The following is a 23,845-nucleotide window of genomic DNA, read 5'->3' as shown; positions in this document are numbered from 1 at the left end:
AGTTGTACTGCTATTTCTTCTCGGAAACAATATAGACAATTCATTTGAAAGCAGCTTCAAGTGAGAATCTCCAGACGCACTCATGTGCGTGGCAAAGACAAAGTGATGTGGGACAAGATCTGAACACGCAACTCCAATTTCAAATTTTCCAAGAGTCAAGTGATGATTTTGTCATTTTGCTTTCTTGGGTTTGAAAAACAGTCAAATGAATTTTGAAAAATTATGTGATTGGATTAAATTCAGTTTTAAATTGTTTCACAGAAATTTGGCAGAGAAGAAAAAACTATTCGATCTTCTGGAATTAGATTTGTTTGACAGATGAAACCAAGGTCAACTGTATTAGAAGTCAAAAATGGTGGCAGTTCTGTCACATGGGATCACTGATGACAGAAGAAACAGTTCTCTAGCCAAATGGGACGAAATACATAATATCGCAGATAATTTGTGAAAGCAACTAATGACGTTTTAAAAGCAAAAAAAAAAAATGGAATACAGTGAACCCTCGCTACTTCGCGGTTCACCTTTTGCGGGTTCAGTGCTTCGCGGGTCTAAAAAATATTCGGGGGCATTGTAGTTTTGCCGAGCGGCACGACGGGGCGCTGGAGCGGTTAGACGGCCGGCGTGCGCCGAAGAAGAGCGTGGGCGAAGAGGAGAGTGGACGAAGAAGAGCACGTTCCCCCGGGCACGATTTGGGGCGACGTTTCGTGCGGTTCGGACCGTACCAGAGCTCCGGCCAGCGTGCGTGGCAGTTAAGCCGAAGAGGAACAACTTCCGCCCGGGCACTAGCGGGGCGACATTTCGCGCCGTTCGGGACCGTGCGAGAGCTCCGGAGGAGACCGAGGCTGTCAGTTATGAATGAATAAATAAATAAATGAAGAATGCCACCTTTCATTTCACAGGGCACACCGGACGGCGTACCAGCAGGTAAAAGTCTAAGTAATTAAATAAATACAAAAAGAAGTAATTGAATAAATACAAAAATAATGGCTGGGGAATAAAAAAATAATAAGTTTTAATAATAATTTCTTTTTTATAACATGAATTTCACTCTCTCTCTCTCTCTCTCTACCCGTATATATATATATATATTTTTTTTAATTTATTTTTAAGCATTTTTGAAGGTGCGCCGCTACTTCGCGGATTTTCAGTTTTCGCGGGTGGTCTCGGTCCCCATTAACCGCGATAACCGAGGGTTCACTGTATTCCAAAATGACCAAATCGCCATGTCTTGCTTTGTACAAAATAATTAAATCATTATAATATACTTAATATTTTAATTTTAGTGAGGCGGTACTGTCTCTCTTAAGAGTCCTTGTAAAGTGAAAATGTCTTCTGAATTTGACATCACAGCGAGTACATAAAATGAGGTTTCAAAGTTGTGAATAATTAAGCCGTTCTCTTCGTTCTCAAACAATGTGGACGTGCCCAACGGATAAACACGCTGCTGCTTAACTGCCCAAACACGCACCTGGATATTTGAGAAGTCAAATTATATCTACCGAAAGCCTTGTAGCGGAAATAGATGTCACAGGGTCGTCGCAGGGCTTTTTCTTGTGTTATGACGACGAGGCGCTCTAAAGCAGCCAGGCATGCCTTAATCTTCGTTCCACACGCTAGCTGTCAAGTCAGACTTAAAAAAAAAAAAAAAGAAGTTTTGCGTTTGTCCATGTGTCATGCGTGTACTCACGGCTGACAACGCGGCACTCTAAAGCAGCTACACGAGCGGACTATCTGAAGGGAAGTAGTCGTTCTCAGTCTTTGAACTTATTTCCAGCAATTACAAATTGTCAAATTCATTTTACAAAGTCTTTAGGTTTGGACTTCAATAATAATAAATAAAGTGTGGTCAATTGAGGCAAAATGGGGATGGCGGGGAATTTGTCCAAATATTTTCTGGACCGAACTGCATTTCCTTAATATTTCTTTTTTTCTGCGTCAGTGCTCACAAAATAGGAAACATCCAAATGCTAGAATTCCACAGGAGTTTGGCTTGAGGGGAAAGGGACAAGATCACATCAAGTTGGAGTCAAAAGCTTAACATGTTGCGCTTGGTAAGGTGCATTGTCATTTGTTTTTCACAAAATACCTCAGACACAAACAGGAAGACTGTTGTTCAGTCTAATAATAAATGACAAAATAGAAAATACATGTAAAAAAAAAACAAAAAAAACTGGTGAACTTAAAAACAAAAAAAGAAAAGCTTGATTAATTTAACAATACGCATGTTTCTTTTCAAAACACTTTGTACATTAGCCTTAAAAATGAGTATAAATACTTTTTTTTTTTACCCTAAAATCCTTTTTTAAATCCTTTTTTGAAATGCATGAAGATGTTACATTGAAGGAGAGCTTTGATGAACACTTTCAATGTTTTCATTAAAACCACAATATGTGACACGTCCAAATCAGACAATTCCAACTGTCCCAAAGTATAACCATTTCATTACATATTCTTTTCCCGTTATAGCATTCCAAAATCATTAACATAAGGGCCCTTTCAGTAGGAATAGTTTTACACTTTGGGAAAATGTGTTATTTAAGTGTTGGATTGAGGAGGACAATGCAACAATTATTCCCCCCGCAGAAGACGGGCAGCTGAGCGTTTATCAAGACAATGAATTGACATCAGTCTTGTTGATTAGGTTGAGAGATTCCGCTCATATCCGAATTAAGTTACTGACTTTGATAATAGCTGCGTATACAAACCTTCTCAAGGATGAAAATACACATAAAAGCACTTTTCCCAGAGTGCAAATCTATTCCTTTGGTCCAAAAGTGCAGAGCTCAGTTTGACTGAAAAATTGCCGCGTTATCAGAGAAATGACACTTTTGTCCTTTTTTTTTTTTTATAAGAGAGCCACGTACAGAGGAAAAACTGCATTTAAAAGTGGTGCTTTAACCTTTCAGCTAATTACATCGGCAAATAGCAAACCAATTCCATGTGTGGTTTTAGTTTGATGTACGTAATTACTTAAAAGAAATCTGCTCCGATCACATTCTTTTGGCCATTATAGAGGCGGATAAGCCACGATTATACGTCCAGCCTCTGTTAGCGAGCGTTACTACTTGCCCTATTTGGGTCATACTGGCCCAAGAGAAAATTACATCATTTGCCAAATCTAGTCAAAGAAATGGCTTTAAATGTCCATAAAGACCGCGGTCAGACCGGTCCGCGATGCTGAGAGCCGACTTTGAGCCGGCTTCGTCACAGCATGTTTTCCTTTGGCATGGAAGGCGTTAAAACAAAGCACAGATTCCATTAGTAGATAGCTTACGTTTGCTTGATTATCACATTGACCCATAAACTGATTCTTCATTGCCTCAAGCACTTAAGTCATCGATGAGCTAAATATCACAATGATTGTTAAGACTTTCTGCTGTTGAATGGAAACATTATTTCTACATTTAAAAAAAAAAAAAAAAAAAACATTTTAAGGACTATTCATGATTCCTGACATGCGAAGCAGTCCTGTCTCGAGCGTCCAAAAAAAAGTGTTTGAACTTAAGGCTAATCATCGTCAGGTTTGCATTCGACAGCAGAAAACCTCAATGATTTCCGTCAAGGGGCTGAGAACAATCCGAGTGTTGGGAGGGCGTGTAATGGAACTGCCAATCAGATTTGTTCTGACGGAGGAGACGTTCTCCGTTCGTCTCTCCAAAAGACATCGTCCAGAGGCTTCTCCTGCCGTTAATTGCACAATAACAAGGGTGGGTCGCGAGTGTAGGTAGGTAGCACACCATTAGGTTCGGGTGACTGAGAACTAGAAGAACCATATATGTTATATACAGTACGCAATTGTTGAGTTTGTCTCTGAGGTTGAGTGAGACTGAGTGAGGATTGGCTCAGACGACCAGGCGGCAGAGGTATGGAGGAGTGGGGGGGGGGGGGGGGGAGAACAGGTGAGTGTCCTCGGGGGAAGAGGAGGATGGGAACCGGAGTGTACAACTTTTGGTTGCGAGAAAAGGTCAGGACTTCGACTTCATCTTTTTGCCATAGACCGTTTTCCTTTGTCTTTAGTTGTACGAATCGTTATTACATCAAGAAGTTGAGACGATCAGTCATGATTGATCGCTTTGAGAGGGAAGGGAATAAGGTCTCGGAAGGAACGAGGAACACCCCGGAATAGGGAACTCTTGGAGGAAAGTTGCGTGTTTGGACCATGGGAGCTATTTCAGAAATTCAGTTCCTGGGATTTTTTTTCCGGGAAAGTACGTTCAAGAGTCCCAGGAGCATTTTTTTTTTTTCTTTGGGGAGCAGGATCTAGAACGCTATGCAACAACTCTGACCAGACAACTAACCACGGCAATGTATTTCATCAGCGAAACTGACACAGAGGTACTGCGGAGTGCTGGCTGCCGTGCAAACGCAACACAACGGTGGACCACATGGACTAATGCTCTTTCCCTGATAGTATTGGTGCAAAAGTGCATTGTGTTGCCTTGCAGTTGCGTATGATCCTGAAGCATTTAATCTCTCTCGAGCTATACCCTCCAAGTACGGTCTTCTTCCGGCACTGAACTTAATTTCGATAGACCTGTAATTCCTGGGGTCCACACACACAATGTTCCTCCAAAAGTTCCTAGTTCTCAGGTCAGGTTCCTGCGGTTGAAATGCACCTTTTAATTCCTCCTTCCCTTTGGCCTCTTGTTGCTTCCTGCCCTCTCGCCGTTCAGTCGTCTTCAAGGACCTCTGTCTTGATGTCGCTGGGGACCCCTCCGGTTCGAGACAGGGCCAGGATGGTGTGATTAACGGCCGCCATCTCCACAGCCAAGGAGATGGGATCCTGGTGCTCGCTGTGAGCGGCGCTGTCATCCTGAGACAAGGAGGGAGAGTGAAGGGGATCCAAGTAGAGTCCATAAATTGGAATGCCGAGTTGCAACTCATGATATCAGAATTGGATGAGTGAGTTAGGATCCATTATCTATACCGCTTGCATTCATCAGGGTCACGGGTGAGTTGGAGCTCACCAACCGCTACTTATTTCAGGCATATTAAAAAGAACCAGGTTCCAATCACGTTCTGCTTGCTGTCTTTCAAATGGCAGTCATCTACGGGAATATGTTAAATTCATCAAAATTGAAAAGTATTTCATTTTAATAACAGTATCTGGACTTTTGCTAATTCTTTAAGCCAAACAGAGCGACAGTATTTATGTTCTTGCAATGTGAATATTTGCAAATAATTTTCAATGTTTCATCACAACTAAATTAAAACACACTCAAATAAATGGATGTCAACAGTCTTAATTGGGAAGCGTTCACACTTGTCAGGTTCAGCTGATTGCTCTTTTCGCCCAGTTGGTTTGTTCGAGTGTGAACGCTATCATCTGAAGCCTTCCGCACTCCAATCAAGCAAACCCAGATCACTTGAAGAGGCTTCTGAACCATTTTTTTTAGACGCCTTCTGTGACATCTCAGCAGGTGTACCGTAAATAGCACTACATGAAATAAATATATGTAACATAACAGCAGCTGTATTTATTTAGTTTCATCACCCGACACGTGACAAAGGCCGTCTAGGTTGTGGTTTAATGTCGAATGCTTTACAGAGCAACTCTTTGCCTGATAACCTTTTTTAAAAATGTTTTTTATTTTCAACTCTGAACCGGAGCACCAAACTACAAGTGTAAGCACAAACTTAAAACAAATCATGTCGACCATCCCGCTGCAAAGGTTGAGCAAGGTGACACATTTTGAAATGCACTTCCCATATCGCCACATCTTAGTGAATCTGGTCATGACTAACGTGACAAAATGTAAAGAGGTACCTGTGTAGGGGAGCTGGGCTCCAAGCGGTAAAGGCCAAATGGTCGGCTGAGAGGTCTCTTGTCAAAATATGGCAGATCACACGCCTAAACCGAAAAGAAATACTCAACTATATTATGATGGAAAAGATGCAGTGAAGAGTCACAAATGCAGATAAATTATATTTCTGTTGTCGCCGGGTATAAAAATCTAATGATCTATCGATAATAACTAACAATTAAGACTTCAAGAACGAAATGTGTCGTCAAGTGCAAGGCAGGAAAGCTGCTGTACCTGGTCTGTGAAATCGTTCCCATCAATGTCATCGCTGTTGGAGTGTCCTCCTGGACTCTGCACGTCTATCCCATGACTCTCCAGGATTGTGGCTTCTTGGAGGAAAAGGACACAGTGTGACATTTATGATTGATCGTTGATCAATCGCAAGTCTCCGGAAAAACTGCTTGGGGGTACTTTTGCAATGGGTATTAAACTGCAAACTCGACTCTGAACAACACACTGATTGTTTCATGAGCAGTTGTTGGAGGGCCAGGCAGTCGTGTGACAGCACAGTCTCAATGAGACGTTACTCATCAGTTACGAAGTATTTGAGTAGTTTTGTCATTAAAACCTTATTTCTTTTTAGGGGGGGTACGTTTTTCTTTTAAGTTATAGTATTCTGAAGTGACAGTACTCTTATGTGAGTTATTGGATCCCTTAAAATGTGGTCTGACAACAATAACAATGAACAATTTGCAATTTTGGGCTGTTCTTAATTGAGTCTGTCTTCATATCTTGCTGAATGAAAAGTTAGAAGGTCCAAAGAGGAATTCATTTTCACATAAATCATTTTTGGAGGGGGAATGTGCAGCGCATTAAACCAAACTTTGATCTCTCCCAAAGATACATTACCAATGTTAGCTCGTCTCTTGATCTCTTTGCGGCGGTTCGCAAACCAGTTGTAAACTTTGAGGGAAGTGACCCTCTCCAAATCAGATAGCTTCTTCCCTGAAAAAGATCACAGAAGTCTCATTCCAACGCAATGCAAAGTAAGGCATCAATCAATAGCATCGCAGTCTCTCTTAGCTGACCGGATTCCACTCACTCAATCGTTGCATTTATTTTATTTATTTTTTTATTATTTGTGCCAAAATCAATTAGTACCATCAACGTGATGCGATATTTACATACACTGTGGTTTACCTGGTTTCTGAATAACGGCATTGCAGGCGTTGGCGATTTCCTCCCTTTTGGCCTCATCTGGGTACTGGTTGTCGTTGAAGTAGCTATAAATTGCACAAGGACCACGCTGAATGAATTATTTTACACAAGACAACCAAGTAGACCGTTTGTACTTTCTACAATCTAGTCAGTGTTCTTCACGGTGATCAGTGGGATAATCAGACACAATCCCCATACATCCACTGCTCTTAAACAATTAAAATCTCTGGTCTCCTCACCTCTCCATCACTGCCAGACACTCCTTCCGCCAAGTGAAGCGGCTTCCCCGCCGAAGTCGGAAAGTTCCCGGGGCAGTGGCCAGTGGAGGAGGAGTTTGCCTCCACTCCATCTCCTCCAAAGGCAATGGCGCTGGCCGCATGTTCAGAGTCGCACCTGTTTTGGGGGGTGGGGGGGCGGGAAATACTCAGTACTACTCTTTTGATAGTTAACTTAGCTTTTTTCCATCTCCATCAATGTTCAGTTACACATTCAATAGTTTTTGTCGGGAAAAATTGTGTCTCTGCCAAAACAAACACACACCACCAGAAAAACTAAATTAAAAATGAGTATTTTTAACATGAAGAATTAAATTAACTAAAATCATATAGGAAGGAAAATAATTCACAGTCGCCTCTTTAGCGTGTCAAGACCACATCCCCTCGCCCCAGGCATAACTAATTAATTTACGATTAATTCAGCTCGCTACGTACAACAACTAATTTAGGAAACTATCTCTGTTCACAGCCATGTTGTTAGTGATTAGTACACACAAATTTGAACTGCGGAAGTCTCTAAAAAAAAATAAATTAAAATAAACTAAACACCCCCAAAAAGATAAAAACATTCTGCTTAATCATAGACTGTACGTGATAATCGATTAAATGCCAAGACTTAGCTGCTGCTGATGTAAATCTGGACTTTCCATGCTGCACTAATAAAGTCTTATTACATTTTACGTAAAAAATGTGCATACTACACATTTCTATCCAAAGCAAAACTTTAACTGCAACCATACTAATGACATTTGGCTAAAAAGTGCGACGCATTTGCAGTCATAACCCAACCCAACTGGTTAACCCTGCAATAGTTCTTGCAATCAGCATTAAAGGGCATCAGTTTCCTCTGCAGCACTGATGGAAATGTATGTGGTGCTTGGCTGGGCTCAGCGTGGCCATAAATATCACAAGGAATGAGCAGTTTGCAGTGCTGATGGCGTTGGCAGACCTCCACCAAGGAGCATGCCGCAGAGGACAAGGCGTGGGATGTCTGCCGCCTGTCTATAGGTTGATACAGCGCATTTACACTAGAGATGCAAAGTCAGCATGTGGCTTGTTTAAGCATCCACATTGAAGTGGGTGCAGAACACGCTTTGAGCATTTACAGCTTTGTCCCTTCCCATTCGAAAAGGTTTTAAATGCTTTTCTGTATCTATATGCATTGCATTTTTATTTTATTTTTCTACGCGTCAAAATAAGGACGTGGAGAGAGAGAAAACCCCCCCCCGAATTTCGGCTATTTTATTTTAAAATATAATATTTGCTTGTAATTGTGCCACAAATCTAACATCATACCGGGACCTCTGCCTATAGCGCGCTGATTTTTTAATCAATATTATATAGAGTGCAAGATCTATTGATATTGATCATCTATTGCTACTCCGGAGCTAATTATAATATTTAAATATACAATGCATTTCATCACTGTATTCTCGTAAACCACAATATTTTCACAATGGTGGATGTATTTGCTGTCAAAGTGCAGCATTTCACTCATCACTTCAGCATGCTCATTTCAAGATGAAAAATCCTTTGAGCACCTCATCAACTGGCTAAGAGGACTGCAGGCATTATGTTTCTTCCTCCTTTTTTTTTTTTTGACAACTCTTTAGCGTCACATTAAAACAAGAACGTCACCAGATTCTCTGGATTTGTTTGAGACTATTATTATTTGTACCTGGAGTGTTTTTCTCCAGCGTGTACCAGCGATAGAAGGCCCTCTTCTTCTGCTCACTCAGGTCGGAGCCATGCTGCAGCAGCCAATGGGAGATTCTGCTCTGGCTGATGCCTGGAAGGCAGCCAGACGTCAAATTAGTGAGTGTTTTACATCAAGCCCTGGCACAGTTAGCAGACAAATCCCTTGAAATATTTTTACAGACAAAAGGGCGGACGAGAGAAGAATGCAGTGATGTATGTAATTTAGCTCCTTGCATCACAAGTGTGCTGTTGGGTCTGCAATTCAAGTGGTTGATGGAGCGAATGTCTGTTGGTCTTGTCATCCCCTTTGACTCCGAAGAGGCAATAAATGCGTTATGAGATTGTCGTCGACTTCAGGAGGAACAAGACGCTGCCGCCCCCCCTCTGCATCGAAGGCGTGTGTGTGGAGAGGGTCCACACGTTCAAGTTCCTGGGAGTACAGATCTCCGATGACCTTTCTTGGAGTCACAACACCACAGCAGTGGTAAAGAAGGTCCGCCAACGTCTGCACTTCCTGAGAGTCCTCAGGAAATTCAACCTGGACAGGAAGCTGCTGCTGGCCTTCTACCACTCGTCCATCGAGAGCCTGCTGACGTACTGTGTCTCCACCTGGTACAGCGGCTGCACTGAGGCGGACAGAGTGAGGCTCCAGAGGACAGTCAAAACAGCGCAAAGGATTATTGGCTGCCCTCTCCCCCCACTGTCGGACATCTACACCGCCCGGTGCCTCAGAAGGGCTCTCAACATCGTCAATGACAATACCCACCCAAACTCACACCTGTTCGACCTGTTGCCCTCTGGAAGGCGCTACAGATGCATCAAATCAAGGACCAATAGACTGAGAAACAGTTTCTTTCCGAGAGCCATCTCCATACTGAACTCTCACACACACACGAGACCACCCTAACCTCGCAAAACAGCATTGTGATGTGTTTCTATATGCCCTATTCAGTACTGAATTCCATTGCACTGTCTTCTTTATTTATCTAATTTATATATTTGTCTGTATTATTGTTGTATTGCACTGGAGAGGGGAGCCCTCTAATCTCGTTGCACACTTGAGTACAATGACAATAAAGGGATTTCTATTCTATTCTATTCTAAACCAGCCGTTTTGTGACAGTGTGACGGAGTTAAACACACCAACATGTGGTAGCAGCACATAAAATTCATTACAAAAGACAGTTACTATTTCCCCATAGAAGAGGCGAGGATCCTAAAAGTGCCCTGAGGCGAATACAAATTAGTATTGTTTTTTATTTATATTAAAAATAGCAAAGGACAGAGGCTGTTAATTGGTGAACCTCATTTTCGATTCCGTACGCAGACGCCTATTTTCCCAGACCTAGAGCTACCACTTCATCATTCTGGCACATGATTGTAATTTCACTAACAATCCAACTCTAGCCTTTACATACTTGGCCAATTATGCTTCTACTGTTTATTTAGTTCATAAGGTTCTTCATCGACGAATAACCAGTTGTATTCATAGTAACCAGCATGCTATAACAAGGATTTACAGCACCAAAAGGCGCAATAAGCGAGGATTCCACCTTCGGCCACATTGCGACGCGGGATTCGAGTTAAGGTAAGCCATTTTAAGCTTAAATTAAAAAAAAACTTTTTGCCATTTAACATTTAAGCCTTTATTGGGTGGTGCCTCTTTAATCATATTTAGCATTTTTATACTGTACAATATCATGACTATAATTGTGTACTGACCTCACTAAAGTCAAGGGATGGCATTCGCACACATTAAAATAACGCCTCAAAGAATAAATAAAGGACAAAATTATTAAAGTATTTACGTTGCACAGTTATTGCAACAATGCAATTGTAGTGAATTTCTTTGTTTAATGAAAAGCAGTAACTTTACTGAACAAAATAATTTACCCATTGCACTTTTGTGAGTAGAAGAAAAATATACTTGCTTTAAATGCAACTTTCCCTTGGGAAAATTCCTGTTTGTTATATTTTGTTTTGTTTTTTAATATGTTTCTGGAGTAAATATGTAATGCTCACTCATGAAATATATGTGAATTATATTAGAATAATTCAGTTCAAATTCAAAAAGGGGCCTTGTATAAACTGAAAGTAAGACGCTGAGCAATAAAACTCTTTACATTCCATGCCAAATGTGACCAATTGCAACAACTCCAGCCTGCTGACTCTTGTTGAGGACATGTCAACATGTGAGAGCAGCCTAGTGACAGTCCGTCGAACAGCTGAAGGGCAACACTCAAGTTGAGTGGACATACTGGCATGCTTCTCCAGTCTGGGGAATTGCACTCCATTTCCTTTCTCCTAGTTTGTGTTGTATGCAAATAAAGAAATAAAATAAAGTGAGCATTTGACACAACACTGTGGTTGAAGATTGAACAAAATTATTATTATTTTTTTCCAAGTAGAGGGGCAATCGCGAGTGCCCAGTGGTTAAAATCATTGCCTGCCACCATTTAGACCAGACATAAATCTGTGGTTTCCTTGAGCAAGACACCGATCCCGCTTAAATTGCCCCCCTGCTTCCAGTGTGTGCCAGTAACAGAAACTCCCCTCTGTTTGTCAGCCATTTTTTTAAACATACACAATATATTCTGCACTGTTGCACTTCCATGTATATGTCGCTATAGAGAACAATGGCACAGTATGCTCTAAATCGGCTTTGTATGTGTGGTGGGTGCTTACCGGTGACTTGTGCCACCACTGCTTGAGAGATCCTGCGGTTCCCTAGGAACGCTTTAATCTCCTCTTTCACCATGCTGCTATCCCTCCTGCAAAAATTTAAAAAAAAATAAATAAAAAAACAGCATTACTAGCTGCAGAAATGCATTATTTAGAAGACATTCAGCACCATTTGGCAAGTTATATTTTCTTTAAAACAAGCAGCAATCCAGAAACTGATCCAATTGTTTATGAGAATTTATGCATAGGTATACAACGGTTTTTGGGCCACCCCTGTTAAAATGATCTACTGAAAAATACCACTCATTTCAAGTGAACCATTATTTAGTCAGAACTCCTGCGAATGGTAAACAGCATAAGACAATTCTGGTCACATTGCTTGTGTTGTATATTGAACACTGAAACCAAAATGAATCCACCCACCTGAGATTTGAGAGACGCTGGAGTTTTTTGAAAATTTCGCCGCTCAACCCCTCCGATAGTGTTAATGCTAGTCGAGGTTTTAATGCATTTGTGAGCAGCACTTTGAAGACGGACGGGGTTTACTCCACAGACTTCTGGTTTTAAAGACTAATCCAGCTCAGGTTCTTCCGGTCTATCTATATTCATGCATTTTTCACAAGGTCACTCAAGAAGTAACATAACTTTAAGCAAAGCAAACTACGTCAGCACAACATTGTCTCTTTTTTTTCCCCCTCCTTTCATAGTGACTTTAGGGTGTATCCCGAAGGGATGGCCATTTGATTAGCGATACAGAGGAGGACCACAGACTGGGCTTGTCCGCTCTCTGCTTTTTTTTTTTTTTTTGTGAACCAGTGATCCTTCATGTTTTCTTTAAAGTATGGTACACAAATTCAATCAGGGTAATCAAATGTCTGAGAACTATGTTCTGTATCGGCATTTCACTTATGCCCTCTAAATTGGTGTTCTAAGTGGGAACTTCCACTTCAAAGTGTTTAAAAAAATGTTTGCCATTAAAATTTGTCAATAAATTTAAAAAAAAAATGCATTTTGGTCAATATTTCAATGAAGTAAAACCCATTTTCACCGCAGTTGCAAGAAATAATACCATAATAACACGTCAATTGTGAAAATGAAAATGTGGTTGTAATTATCGGTAGCACTGAAGACTCAAACAGCTAGAAATCAGGCAATCTACGTTTATATTTGGTGTCTATCGCAGAAATATAATTGCCACACTAGGATGATATTAAAATATGCACTGTGTCTAAACTTGGACTACTGAATTTCACGGCTATACATGGGTATTGAAAAAAACAGGAAAGAAAGGCTCAGTCCTGTTCTGGGCTGCATTAACAGCACTGGTGCATATTTTTTATGACTCATACACCAGCAATGTAACTCAGAGAACGCACTCCAACTCAAAATGCCCTGAGCTCACCAACATCAATGTGTAACATTTCATTTCTATGAATCTCTGTAAGTGTTTACATACTCAAATGATCAGTACTGCAACATTCCTTGGAAAATCATGTCGTTTTTTTATAGAACAGGCCTGAGGGCTACTGATGGGTCCTTGGGGGCTACCTTATGTCCACGTTGCTAAACCACAGATCTACTGTAGATGAAGGCACTTCAACTGATGGAGGCATTTACTCCAAACAAAAAAGAAGTCCGGAGCACATTTTTTGTTTTAGCACAATGTACTTCTCAAATTAAAAAATAAATGAGTCAAGACTCAGGCCTCTTGACATCCAGCTTTGACATCTTCCACACCGGTGTCTCTTGTAGCACAGCTAAAATTAGAGTTGTAAAAAAGCTGCTTGTATTGACACCAGCGAATCAATGTCTGTACAAGAGAAGGAAGCGTGGAAAGCGGAGGAGAGAAGGAGGGAGGCGGTGAGGTGATTGACTCGAGAAAAAAAAAAAAAAAAAAAGAAGGCCAAATCCCCAGAAGAGAAAGCATACGTGCACTTAGAAGCGGAGGGGGAAAAAAATCACAAGGGCAACGTGGGATGCTTGAAACAATGCGTCATAACCTATACATGGAATGGATTTGAATGCCATTTAATTTCTTGGACTTTGGACATTGAACGTGACGCAAGGGGAGGCGCAGGGCAGTGGTTGATGCGCTGAGGACATGTTCAGACTACTCATATGGGGCAGCAGGACGGCATCAGGAAGTTTACAGCAGCAGGAGAGGGCTAATGTGTAAAGTGCTTAGAGGCTGAGGAAAAAGGTGGCTAACGAGAGAATACTGATGGATTGTAATGGCTCTAAGTAACTACCGCGGTGCTACTTTGAGCATGTGACGTCGAGCCCTAATGTTATTTGACATTTTGCAAATTCAATCCAATAAAATTGCCTGAGGTGGAACTGAAGAGCTTTTCCGCTGCACAACATAAATCATGTGATGTTTTTCTTGGTAATGAATTATTTTGACTGCAGGTAGATTCTAAATAACACTTATTTCTGCTCATGCGCTTTGGAAGCATCCCAGAATTTGTAAAATTACAAGAATTATGATTTTTATGAAAATTTAAAATCATTACTTTGATTACGATCACATCACTTAGACTTTTTTTTTTTTTTATTTTCATCCTTAGCCGTTATTCAGACCAGTAAGCAAAAAAGCAGCAATATGCAATAGATTTCAGCACAAACCGTTCCACCAGTCTTTAAAAACATTTCATACACGCACATTCGGTTTATCATAATGTCGGACAAAATAAGAGACTTCTGACAGCTGAATTATCACTTTGCATACTGGTCAGGAAATGTGATGTGTGAATAGTTGAGCGAGATGGATGAAAAGCTAACAAGAAAGCGCAACTAGGAACAAACTGCACCTGAAACTAAATCATACAGCAAAATGGGGCCAATGTGTCCATAAAATTCCGGCTGCAGCTCACGTCCCAGTTTTAAAACCACATCTTAAAATGAGCAAACTCAAGCTGCTTAATGTTCCAGCCAGACAAAACAGACTCGTATATGCATTATCACCAGGATACACTCCTTCACCTTCACAACGGTGGATATTATGGGTGAGATGGTACTCCATAAAATCGAGTAACATTTGAGGTCGCTCTGACAATACAACTAGGGATGCGCGATAACTATCAGAAATGTTTGGTCAATTTTAAAAGACCATATCACTTTTTGCGTGAGTGTGTGTAATGATTGACGCATTCCGATTTTGATAGTCAAACTAAAACGGCAATCAATTGATTTGATTTGAAGACTCAGAACTGCTTTTAGGCAGAGCCTCACAACACTACATCTTAGGGATGTTCACCATCGGGTATGCATGGAAACAAAAATAAAAATTCACATGAGTATATATTAATGATGCTCACACTGATCGGCCACAAATCTTGACAGGCCAATATCATTTGATAAGTACATGATCGGTATGTCGAACGGTGCCTTTCATTGCCCCCTAACGGTGATCGAGAATTAATGCAGGGATTAATTCGCGAACCACCATTTATTATATTACAGCATATGGAAAGTGCTTTGTTGCAGCTCCAGCTATTGTGAAATGCGCTATATAAATAAAGTTGTATTGCATTGTATTGCCGATCATAAAAAACGACCAGCGGCAGCTTATACTTGGCAGCCTGCAGCAAACTAGAGACCAGCCTGTCAGCATGTAGTGTCTTCTCCCACTTTCTGTAACGTCACAGACCAAACCCGTAACTGAATATTCATGTTTGCATATTTTCTGCACTGTCGTTGGAAAATAATGTCATTTTCGTATAACATATATATAACAATAGATGGACTTTTTGGGGAGTGAGGATTTATGCCTCAAATAAGCCATTATGAACCCCCCAAGCTCCAACCTCCTGCACACTAATTACCCTTCACAAATGAAACTTTTTAATACAAAATGAAGAATAAATACCGATCTGGTGATTATAAAGTCGACTGTACACCGAATCACTTATTTTGGGTCTTTCCCAGCTCTGCATGACTGTCAGGTTCATCAATTGGACATTTCATAAACACATCATCAATGAAGAGAAAGATGCTCAAAATTTAGCTTGCAAGGTGAACGAAGAGAAAGTCTAGGTCGAACACTTGTCTCTTTTCGTTCAGATCGTACCACTCCGTTCGCTCTCTTTTCTTAATTTCCAGGAGTCCCTGTTTACATGTGTGTCTTCAACGTGAAGGGTTGGGGTCATCTAAGCTATTTATGTGCGTGCGCGTCTGTAGAAGATTAATGTATCCATACGAATAAAAGTGCGTCAAAGCATTAGCCAGCAGAACGTCTCAGTCTTATAACGACCTAACTTCTAAACAGTGCACTGCAACAAAACGATAAGAGAAGCGGAGGCCACCATCTTATCTTCCTTTAACACTTTCACTTGGGGTGGTTGTTACCAAGACTAGTTATGAAAGCAGAAGCAATTTGTCTTCATTTTAAAGCAAGAACATTTCGCAGAGATATTTATTTCAATCTGCTAATACTATTGCTCTAGTTTTGTACTACTTGTAATATCACTAAATAATTCAACACTGTTTTCAAATCATAGCAAAAGAGCAACTGTGTTATAGCTATTTCATAATTATTCTTTCAATTACACTTTAGCATAGCTTGGCACAGAGCATTCAAGCAACCTCGATGGAAATCACTTACGGGACTATGCGCGACGGAGCAACGCTTTTTTTTTTGTTTTTCGTTGTTTTCTTGGTCTGACCTGTTTCGTGAGCGTGGAGCCCTTTAGAAGAAAAAAAAATACAGCTTTGACAATCTCAAAATCGCATGGTCAGAGATGTTGATTTCTGTCCCTAGAAATCGTTCAGCCCTACTATTTAAGTACCTTTTTTTTGGTTTGTTTTGTTTCAAGGCAACGCATCAGCGACTAAAGTCATGTCAAATTGAGTCAGCACCATGCCGTGGAAAACGGGCATGAGTTGTTAAATATGCGAACATGAAAACAAGTCTTAATACTACTGACCTCATCAGCTCCTCCACTTTATCGTCAACATCAAGGTCCTCTTCTATAGCCTCAAACCCGAAGGTTCTTGCTGCTGCGGCGCTGTTCACAGGATAGCGAGGAGGAGACAGCTTTCCGTTGGGCGTGGCAGCGAGACTGTCACGCCCATTCTGTGACAGCGCCACCAGGGAGACAGGTGAGGGCAGGATGGTGGAAGGTGGCGGCGGCGCTGGAGGTGGGGAGGTGTCATAGCTGTTACTAAGAGAGGGCGAGAGCCCCCCATTGCTGCCAAACTGCGTCTGCGTGGCGGTGGATATCTTGGAGGTCGTAGAGGAGGCAGTGGTTGCAGAGTGGTCGCCGATGCCGTCTACGGCATTGTTGATGGCGCCGTTGCACGTCACGGAAGAGGTGGTGGTTGCGGAGGCAGTGTTGTTGGAGGCAGAGTTGTTGGTGCAGCTGTTTGTCCCGCCTACCATGTAGGAGGAAGAGGAAGAGGAGGAGGATGAGGTGCGGCGACCGAACTTGTCGCCGTGCTCCCGGTCCAGCCGGTCCAGAGTTTCGAGCGCATGGAGGATCTCCTGCTTGGTCATGCCGGAGCGACGCAGCCGCTGCAGCAGATCTATCTGCTCGATAGTGAAGCGAGGCTCCTCGCTGAAGTCAGACATCCTGATGCTGAACTGGAGACAAATCAAAACGGTTATGAGACTGAGGACAACGGGGAAGTAAAGAGAATCTGAGGCAGAGAACTGCAAGAAGACAGAAATAGACAGATGAAGGGATTGTCAAGAGGGAAATGAGAGGATTAAGTAGGAACGGCAGAAAAAGAACGCAGCTGCAGATGGGCAGAGAAAATGAGAAGGATGAGGAAGGCAGAGGAAGCGGCGTGGCAAGACAGAAAGGAAAGTCTCGAGAAACTGTCGGGAAAGTGAGTGAACAAAAACTGCAAGATGAAAATAAAGCAGCAGCAGATAAGAAAATGAAGAGTGAGCGATAGATGTGTGAAAAGAAAAAGGAAGGGAGGGGCCAGGCATAAAAAAAAAAAATCTTCTATTTTTGGGAACCAGCGAGCAACACACGCAGAGTGCCAGAGTCACCTTGACAGCTGATTCGATCTTAACATTCTGACCGCCATTCTTTAACAGCTCCTGTATATGCACACCAGCCACACTCAAAGCTTTTCATAAGCAATTCGCTATGCCAAAAATCAATGCGACTGCAGTACATTTTGTGCCAGCACAACCTATAACGAGGGGGATGATAGCAGGGTTGGCTTTAGGTTGGATGGACGGATACTTTATGGATCCAGTTGGACATTTTGGAAGAAATTTAAAAGGAAGCGATGGTCACATTAAGTTTTTAGCTTAGATATACTTAGACAGGGGTGGAAAAAACATGCCTTTAAAGTAGTGAGGGAATTGTGATTATCAACTTTTCTGCAATAAGACACTCTTAAATGGCGTACTACAATTAGCGCAAGTATTGTAGAGTCACTTGGGGTCAGCATTCATCCTTTGCCTTTTTTTCATAGGGTAGAACATTGCAATAACCTGCACTAAACCTGTAAATGATTATCAACCAACATTACAGAGGAAAGCTGGCACACATGGCAATGATATCAGCAAAATATGCCACCATAATTACATCTTTAAACATACAAAATCAGCATCGCACAGCAGTTTGGCTTTTGTGCAGACGCTTTCATACTCTGAAAATCAAAGCAGACAATGTGTGATCATTAAGCCATCCTGTGCAAGCATTTACACGGTTAATTATTCACAGACTGCAACACAGTTAAATAATTTCATTCAAGACACGTAAGGCAACACAAATGGCAGTCGTGCACACAAAACACGGAGAGAGGCTGCGCAACGAACAATGGATATAAAAAGTTTACACACCCCTGTTTAATTGCCCGGTTTTTGTGATTATATATTGGGTTGTTACACCATTAATGTAACCTATAACCTGTATAACTCAGTAGAAAAAAATTTGAGAAGGTAACATAATGTAAAGCAAGTAGTTGCATAAAGTGTGGCAGTGTTCAGAATGAACCAATCAAAATCAAACTAAATGACAGTCCACACACCTGTCCCCATTTAAAGTTCCTCTAATTAATTCAAAATAAAGTTCAGCTGTTCTAATAGGCTTTTTCTGACAATTTTGCAGTCACATCTTATAGCACAAGATATGGTCTGCTGGGCCATTGAGGGCTAATCTGAATTGCACTCCTTAATACTTCCCTGTCATGTTCTGTGAGAGCTGGATTGTTAAATTCCACTTTATGTTATGATAGGTAAATTTAATAAAGTGACACCTGCAGTTCGACATTTATACAGCCATTGTGTAGCTCCAGTCTCTTACAATTACCTCTCGTTGTTTGTGCGTTGGAAAATAATTGATTTTTTTACAACATACTACGGTCAAGAGAATGAAGACAACAATCATCCAACTAGAATCGGACTTCTGACTTTCTCTTGGAGCTGGATGCTATTTGCGGATCTGTGCACAGACACATGCACACACACTGAGGACAGAATAGTCACAAAATATTTTCAGCCGCCAAAAATGTCTCAAAAGTCCATTGGATGTGGATCGAAAGACTTATCAACAACTTGGCTGAAACAAGATGTAACTGGCACGTGCTTGAATGGTTAAAGTGGCATGAATCAGGCAATACTGTCGTGTCCAAATATGGCATAGGTCCGGTCTCTGTGAAGCTAATGCAGCAAATAATGAGTCAAACCGCCACTCAACTTTGCTCAATGTGGCCTGATAGGGCCACCGCTCAAAAACGCTTAATGTCAGACCCTGGTTGAACTTTTTGACCAAAAGGTAAGTTTGGCACAAACACATTTTTTGCTCATCTCAAAAAGAACACCATACCTACACTGAAACTTCATACGTTGGTGCTTTTTTTCCCATTCAGCTACAACGGTCAAACAGATGTGGGGGTTAACTGGAGAGTTCTGTGCCCATGCCCTTGCAATTTTTGCAAGGAATAGAAGGCAAATTAAGATGTGCCGCACTGATAGGCTGCCAAAAAGAACAGACTGAGTGCTGCAATAAGAGCAAAAGCTGCAAAATAAAACGTTTGAGCATGTGTATGCAACCAACCGAGTACCATTTTTAAGTTTTCCCTTTAACATGTTGAAATTAGTTGTTTGATTACATTTTATAAACATTAAAGACAGAAAAACATAAAAACCTGGCTTTTTAACAGAGGTGTGTCCAACGTATTTCTACTGTAAGTGAATTTTCACTTGGTGGTCCCATTTTAAAAGAGAACATTTATTTTAATGCAAACTCATAATTAAAAGTGGGGGATAGATTTAAAGTCGGAGAATCACGGAGACGGTGCGTAGCTTTTTGACAGGTTACATTCATAACCTGGTTACATTGCATTTTCTATAACTGTCAACAATACTTTCTACTTAGTTAAGTTAGGGTCGCAGAGTTAGGACCCCGAATTTGTCTTTGGTTTAATCACTGGAGGGCAACGCAAGACAAGTGATGCCAGTTTTCACGCCCTTTGCCCAAACAGCTAATGTTAGCAAATGTTGCAGTGGCAGACGAATACTGCCCGACGAGACGTTAAATAAGCCCGCTTTTCACCACCCGACGCTGAGCGAAAAATTGCAACCATAATTTTGGTAACCGCATACACCCACAAGCAGCATAAATAAGTAATAACAGCAAATAGACGGTTCGGCAGCATGTATGCGGTTTGTGGTAGTTAGCATTACATGTTAGCTGTGCCAACGAGATGACTAGCTGACGGTAGACGCGGCAGCTGCTAGCGATGGTTTGATATTAATAAAACAACCTTTCCAGTGAATTCTATATCAAACTACAAGACTTACCTCGGTTTAAATTGTCCACTTCACCATCTAACGTGACCAAACGACCAAAAAAAAAACACCTCGACTTTAACCGAGGCCCGATATTACCGCAGTTTGATGTCAGTGCCCCGTTCGACTCTTTTTTTCCCAAGGATTTCTAATCAGAGGCGAATTATTTGACTCTCCGCTTTGTCTGTCTGACAACAGCCATATTGACAAGTAGCACTTTCGAGGAGCTCTGAGGGAATTGTAGTTTTCTCTTCGAAAAACTCTCCAACAACCGACGGAGTTCTTGGGAGTAGAAACTACAAATCCCCTAAAGGACGAGGAGGAGGGGTGCTGGTGGCTCAGATCTACAGTTGGCAGTGAACGCGGTGCATTTGCGTTCCCTCTCAGTTTATTATTGAATTCTATTTCCTATTATACTACAATCTCATAGAAACTCGATGTTAAAATGTAAAAAAACAAACAAACAAAAAAAGATTTCCTGAACACACTATTCCCTATTCAATACCTATCACTCAGTACATTAAATACTTAAGTGACTAAGTAGTCCATTATGATTAGAACAGACCATCAGACTGATAAAAACGCATCTTTATGTGACTAACATGTTGGCTGTTAACTCTGCTTCACCCTGGAAAATAATGGAAATGCGCTAAACTTGCTCAAGAGCTCTTTTGTCAAGTTTTGTCTTTTCAACTCATCACTGTTGATATTTTTGTGTGCATTTAGTCTCGCCTTTTGCGTGGCCCTGCAACCAATTTCACGTTTTTCCTCAGCACCTCAGGTTCAATACTGCACATGCATTGTCAACACACTTTTCATGCGTGCACAACCCCCGTATTTGAATGTTGTCATGAACAATGTATGAAATTAAAGAAAATCAAGCGTGAACGTTTTAAACACCTCTCTTCAAATGTGATTGTCACCTGTGACTTGTATTTTTGTCATTACAATGTTGATGTTGGGTTGTGCAGTTTTTGAAACAATAGAGGGCAGCAACATCCTGTATACTTTCGTGACACACAAGACAGGATTTAGCATCGCCATTGACGATCCAGATAATCAGCAAAAAGACGTTTATAAATTTGTTGTCAATTGAAGTTTATAAAATATAAAGGTTCCGTGGGAAGACAAAAAAACTGTTTTTTAATTCATTGGGAAAAAGTTATTTTATGTGTATATATATATATATATATATATATATATATATATATATATATATATATATAACGTTTTCATTCCTTTGCTCGTTTATTTAATTGCTATCTGATTAGATTTTTCTTTTTAATGTCTTAATACAAATTACATAGGTGCTATATGAGTAGTGATTCCACAAAATACTTAAGATGTTATACTTTCTATAAAGTAATTAATAACAATTCATTTAATATTTTAATACAAGTTAAGGAAAGTGAAGGTAAGAACCAGAAATTAATTGACAATTTATTTCACACGCACACACAAGCACATAAAAACTAACTCAACGCCTTGCAAAATTTCTTCCAAGACAAAATATCTATTTTTTTAAACCAGCATTTGAATGATTTTGTTTTAAGTATTTTTAAATAATCCACAAAGGTTTAATCGAGACAAGTGAACCTTTGTTGAAGACGTTTCACCTCTACTTGAAAAAGGCTTTTTCAGTTAAAAAAAACTTTAGTGCGGAGTTTCTCGATAATTAATAAACTGGAAAACAACTACAACATTTAGTAATTCTTATTGTTAACATTTTAAGACAAATATTTACCTCAAGTACCACTTTCAGTATGCTCACAAGTGATATTGGCGAGAGAATAATAACTAAGATAAAAACTCCACAAATGACCAAGATGGTACACAACGTATATGCATATTTATTAGTTATGATTGATTTTGTACCACATATAAACTCAGTACATTATTGGCATGGCATGAAATCCCTTAAAAATAGGACAAGGAAATACATTTTTTATTGGGTTCAAATAATATAAATTATGGTATGTGGTAGTGGCAAATGTGTTGTTTGTTGTATTCATTTGTTCAACATTTAAAACATTCTAAATTCCCCAAATAGCTACAAGAGTTAACAGAGAATGAAGAACTACAAAACAAAAGACCCCACAAGTCAGCAGAGACAACATACGGTAGTTAGTGTGCATGTGGACATCATACGACAAAATTCAGCATCAACATCAAATCAATTTGGAATCACCAAAATCACCTTGAAATATTTTCCCACTTATAATCATTTTAAAAGCAGAGCGGAACCAGTTGTAAAAGAAAGCATAAATAAATGGATTCAGCAATGAATTTGATAACGTGAGCCAGTTCAATGTTTCAATCCCAGGAATCGATAGGGGTTGAGAGAAGAGTGGCTGAAAGACAACGCAAAAAAAGTAAGGAGACATGAATAATAAAAACACTCCCATAACAATTGCCAGCGTTTTGGTCGCTTTCCTCTCCACTTTACTCAAAGATGTTGAAATCTGAATGCTGCTCACCTGCCTCTGAGCTACAAAGAAAATCTTCAAGTAGATGCAGCTCATAACAATTGCGGGTAGGTAAAAAGACAAAACTGGTCCCATAATATTTGACAAAATGACAGTAACAGAGCACATTTCCTCACATGTTCCTTGGCTGAATCCACCTATTATGATAATGAGTCCAATCATAACAGCAATACTCCAGCACACCAGGATCATCGTCAGAGCTACATTCGCAGTTATTTTCGATCTATACATGAGAGGCTGATACACAGCGTAATATCTGTCAATGGAAATGCAACACAAATTCAGAATTGATGATGTGCACAGAGACACGTCAAAGATGTCTCGGATTTTACAGATCTCATTCTCGTGGTGGAGACATGAGGTCACGGTGAAGGCCATACTGAAAGGAAAAACTAAAAGACCAACGAGTAGGTCAGCAAAAGATAGAGATAGGATAAAATAGTTAGTAGGCGTGTGAAGCTGTTTGAAGTACACAACTGAGATTATTACAAGAAGATTTCCACATATTGTAGCGGCGGACAAAAAAGCAAGGACGCAATATACAAAAATACATATTATAGACGGGTCACTCGTGAATGTCAAGGATGAATTGTATGATTCATAACAGGGGTGGACAGCACTTGTACCATCAGTCCCGTTGTGGATCAAATCCGGTTCCATCCTTTAAGAGTTCTGCAATAATGATCCGCAATATTTTAGATTTAGCATTGAGAAGATATTTCTGTTAAAATTGAAAGTAACCAAAACAAAATTCATTCGCATATTTAATGAAGAAAAAAAAATAAATAAATTAAATATATATATATATATATATATAAATGTATATATCTTACCTCTTAATTTGTGTATGTACTATTTCTTGAATCAGTGGTGCCTGACCATCGTGCCATCAAGCTATTTATAAATCCACATCTCATTAACATAAACACGCATCGCATCAAAACAGACTGTGGTTCGCCAACCACATGAAGCTGTAATGCATATTCACAT

General features: G+C 40.3%; 2 protein-coding genes across 4 annotated transcripts; both read right to left on the bottom strand.

The window, feature by feature from the left end:
• Positions 1–1,089: 1,089 nt before the first annotated feature.
• Positions 1,090–20,587, bottom strand: hmbox1b (homeobox containing 1 b). Of its 3 annotated transcripts, none has more exons than XM_088286655.1 (10): positions 20,382–20,587; positions 16,543–17,198; positions 11,621–11,706; positions 8,916–9,026; positions 7,202–7,355; positions 6,945–7,027; positions 6,654–6,749; positions 6,039–6,133; positions 5,768–5,851; positions 1,090–4,813 (listed from the first exon to the last, which is right to left on the bottom strand). In XM_088286655.1, exons 2-10 carry the CDS (start codon positions 17,184–17,186, stop codon positions 4,670–4,672), a joined length of 1,497 nt encoding a protein of 498 aa, XP_088142781.1. In that variant the 5' UTR covers positions 17,187–17,198; positions 20,382–20,587; the 3' UTR covers positions 1,090–4,669. The 3 variants fall into 3 exon arrangements, with proteins under 3 accessions (XP_088142781.1, XP_088142782.1, XP_088142783.1); XM_088286656.1 differs by having other exon boundaries at positions 6,039–6,130; XM_088286657.1 differs by having other exon boundaries at positions 4,670–5,048.
• A 1,950-nt stretch (positions 20,588–22,537) lies between these two features.
• Positions 22,538–23,515, bottom strand: LOC148316799 (trace amine-associated receptor 1-like). The gene has a single exon (XM_088286466.1). It carries the CDS (start codon positions 23,513–23,515, stop codon positions 22,538–22,540), a length of 978 nt encoding a protein of 325 aa, XP_088142592.1.
• Between the last annotated feature and the right edge of the window lie 330 nt (positions 23,516–23,845).

Source organism: Idiotropiscis lumnitzeri, chromosome 21 (assembly GCF_059441095.1).
Source record: "Idiotropiscis lumnitzeri isolate Australia: NSW breed Sydney's pygmy pipehorse chromosome 21, RoL_Ilum_1.0, whole genome shotgun sequence".
In the NCBI taxonomy this organism is placed as follows: domain Eukaryota; kingdom Metazoa; phylum Chordata; class Actinopteri; order Syngnathiformes; family Syngnathidae; genus Idiotropiscis; species Idiotropiscis lumnitzeri.
Note: the sequence above shows the minus strand (reverse complement) of the source record. Positions and strands in the feature narration are given on the sequence as shown.

Excerpts from the sequence above, each read along its gene's own strand:
- hmbox1b (XM_088286655.1), bottom strand. The coding sequence starts at position 17,186 with ATGTCTGACTTCAGCGAGGAGCCTCGCTTCACTATCGAGCAGATAGAT. Across the intron at positions 9,027-11,620 it reads AGTGGTGGCACAAGTCACCG|GCATCAGCCAGAGCAGAATC; the intron begins GTAAGCACCCAC and ends GCTGCCTTCCAG. Across the intron at positions 7,356-8,915 it reads GCTGGAGAAAAACACTCCAG|GTGCGACTCTGAACATGCGG; the intron begins GTACAAATAATA and ends CCCCCAAAACAG.
- LOC148316799 (XM_088286466.1), bottom strand. The coding sequence starts at position 23,515 with ATGGAACCGGATTTGATCCACAACGGGACTGATGGTACAAGTGCTGTC.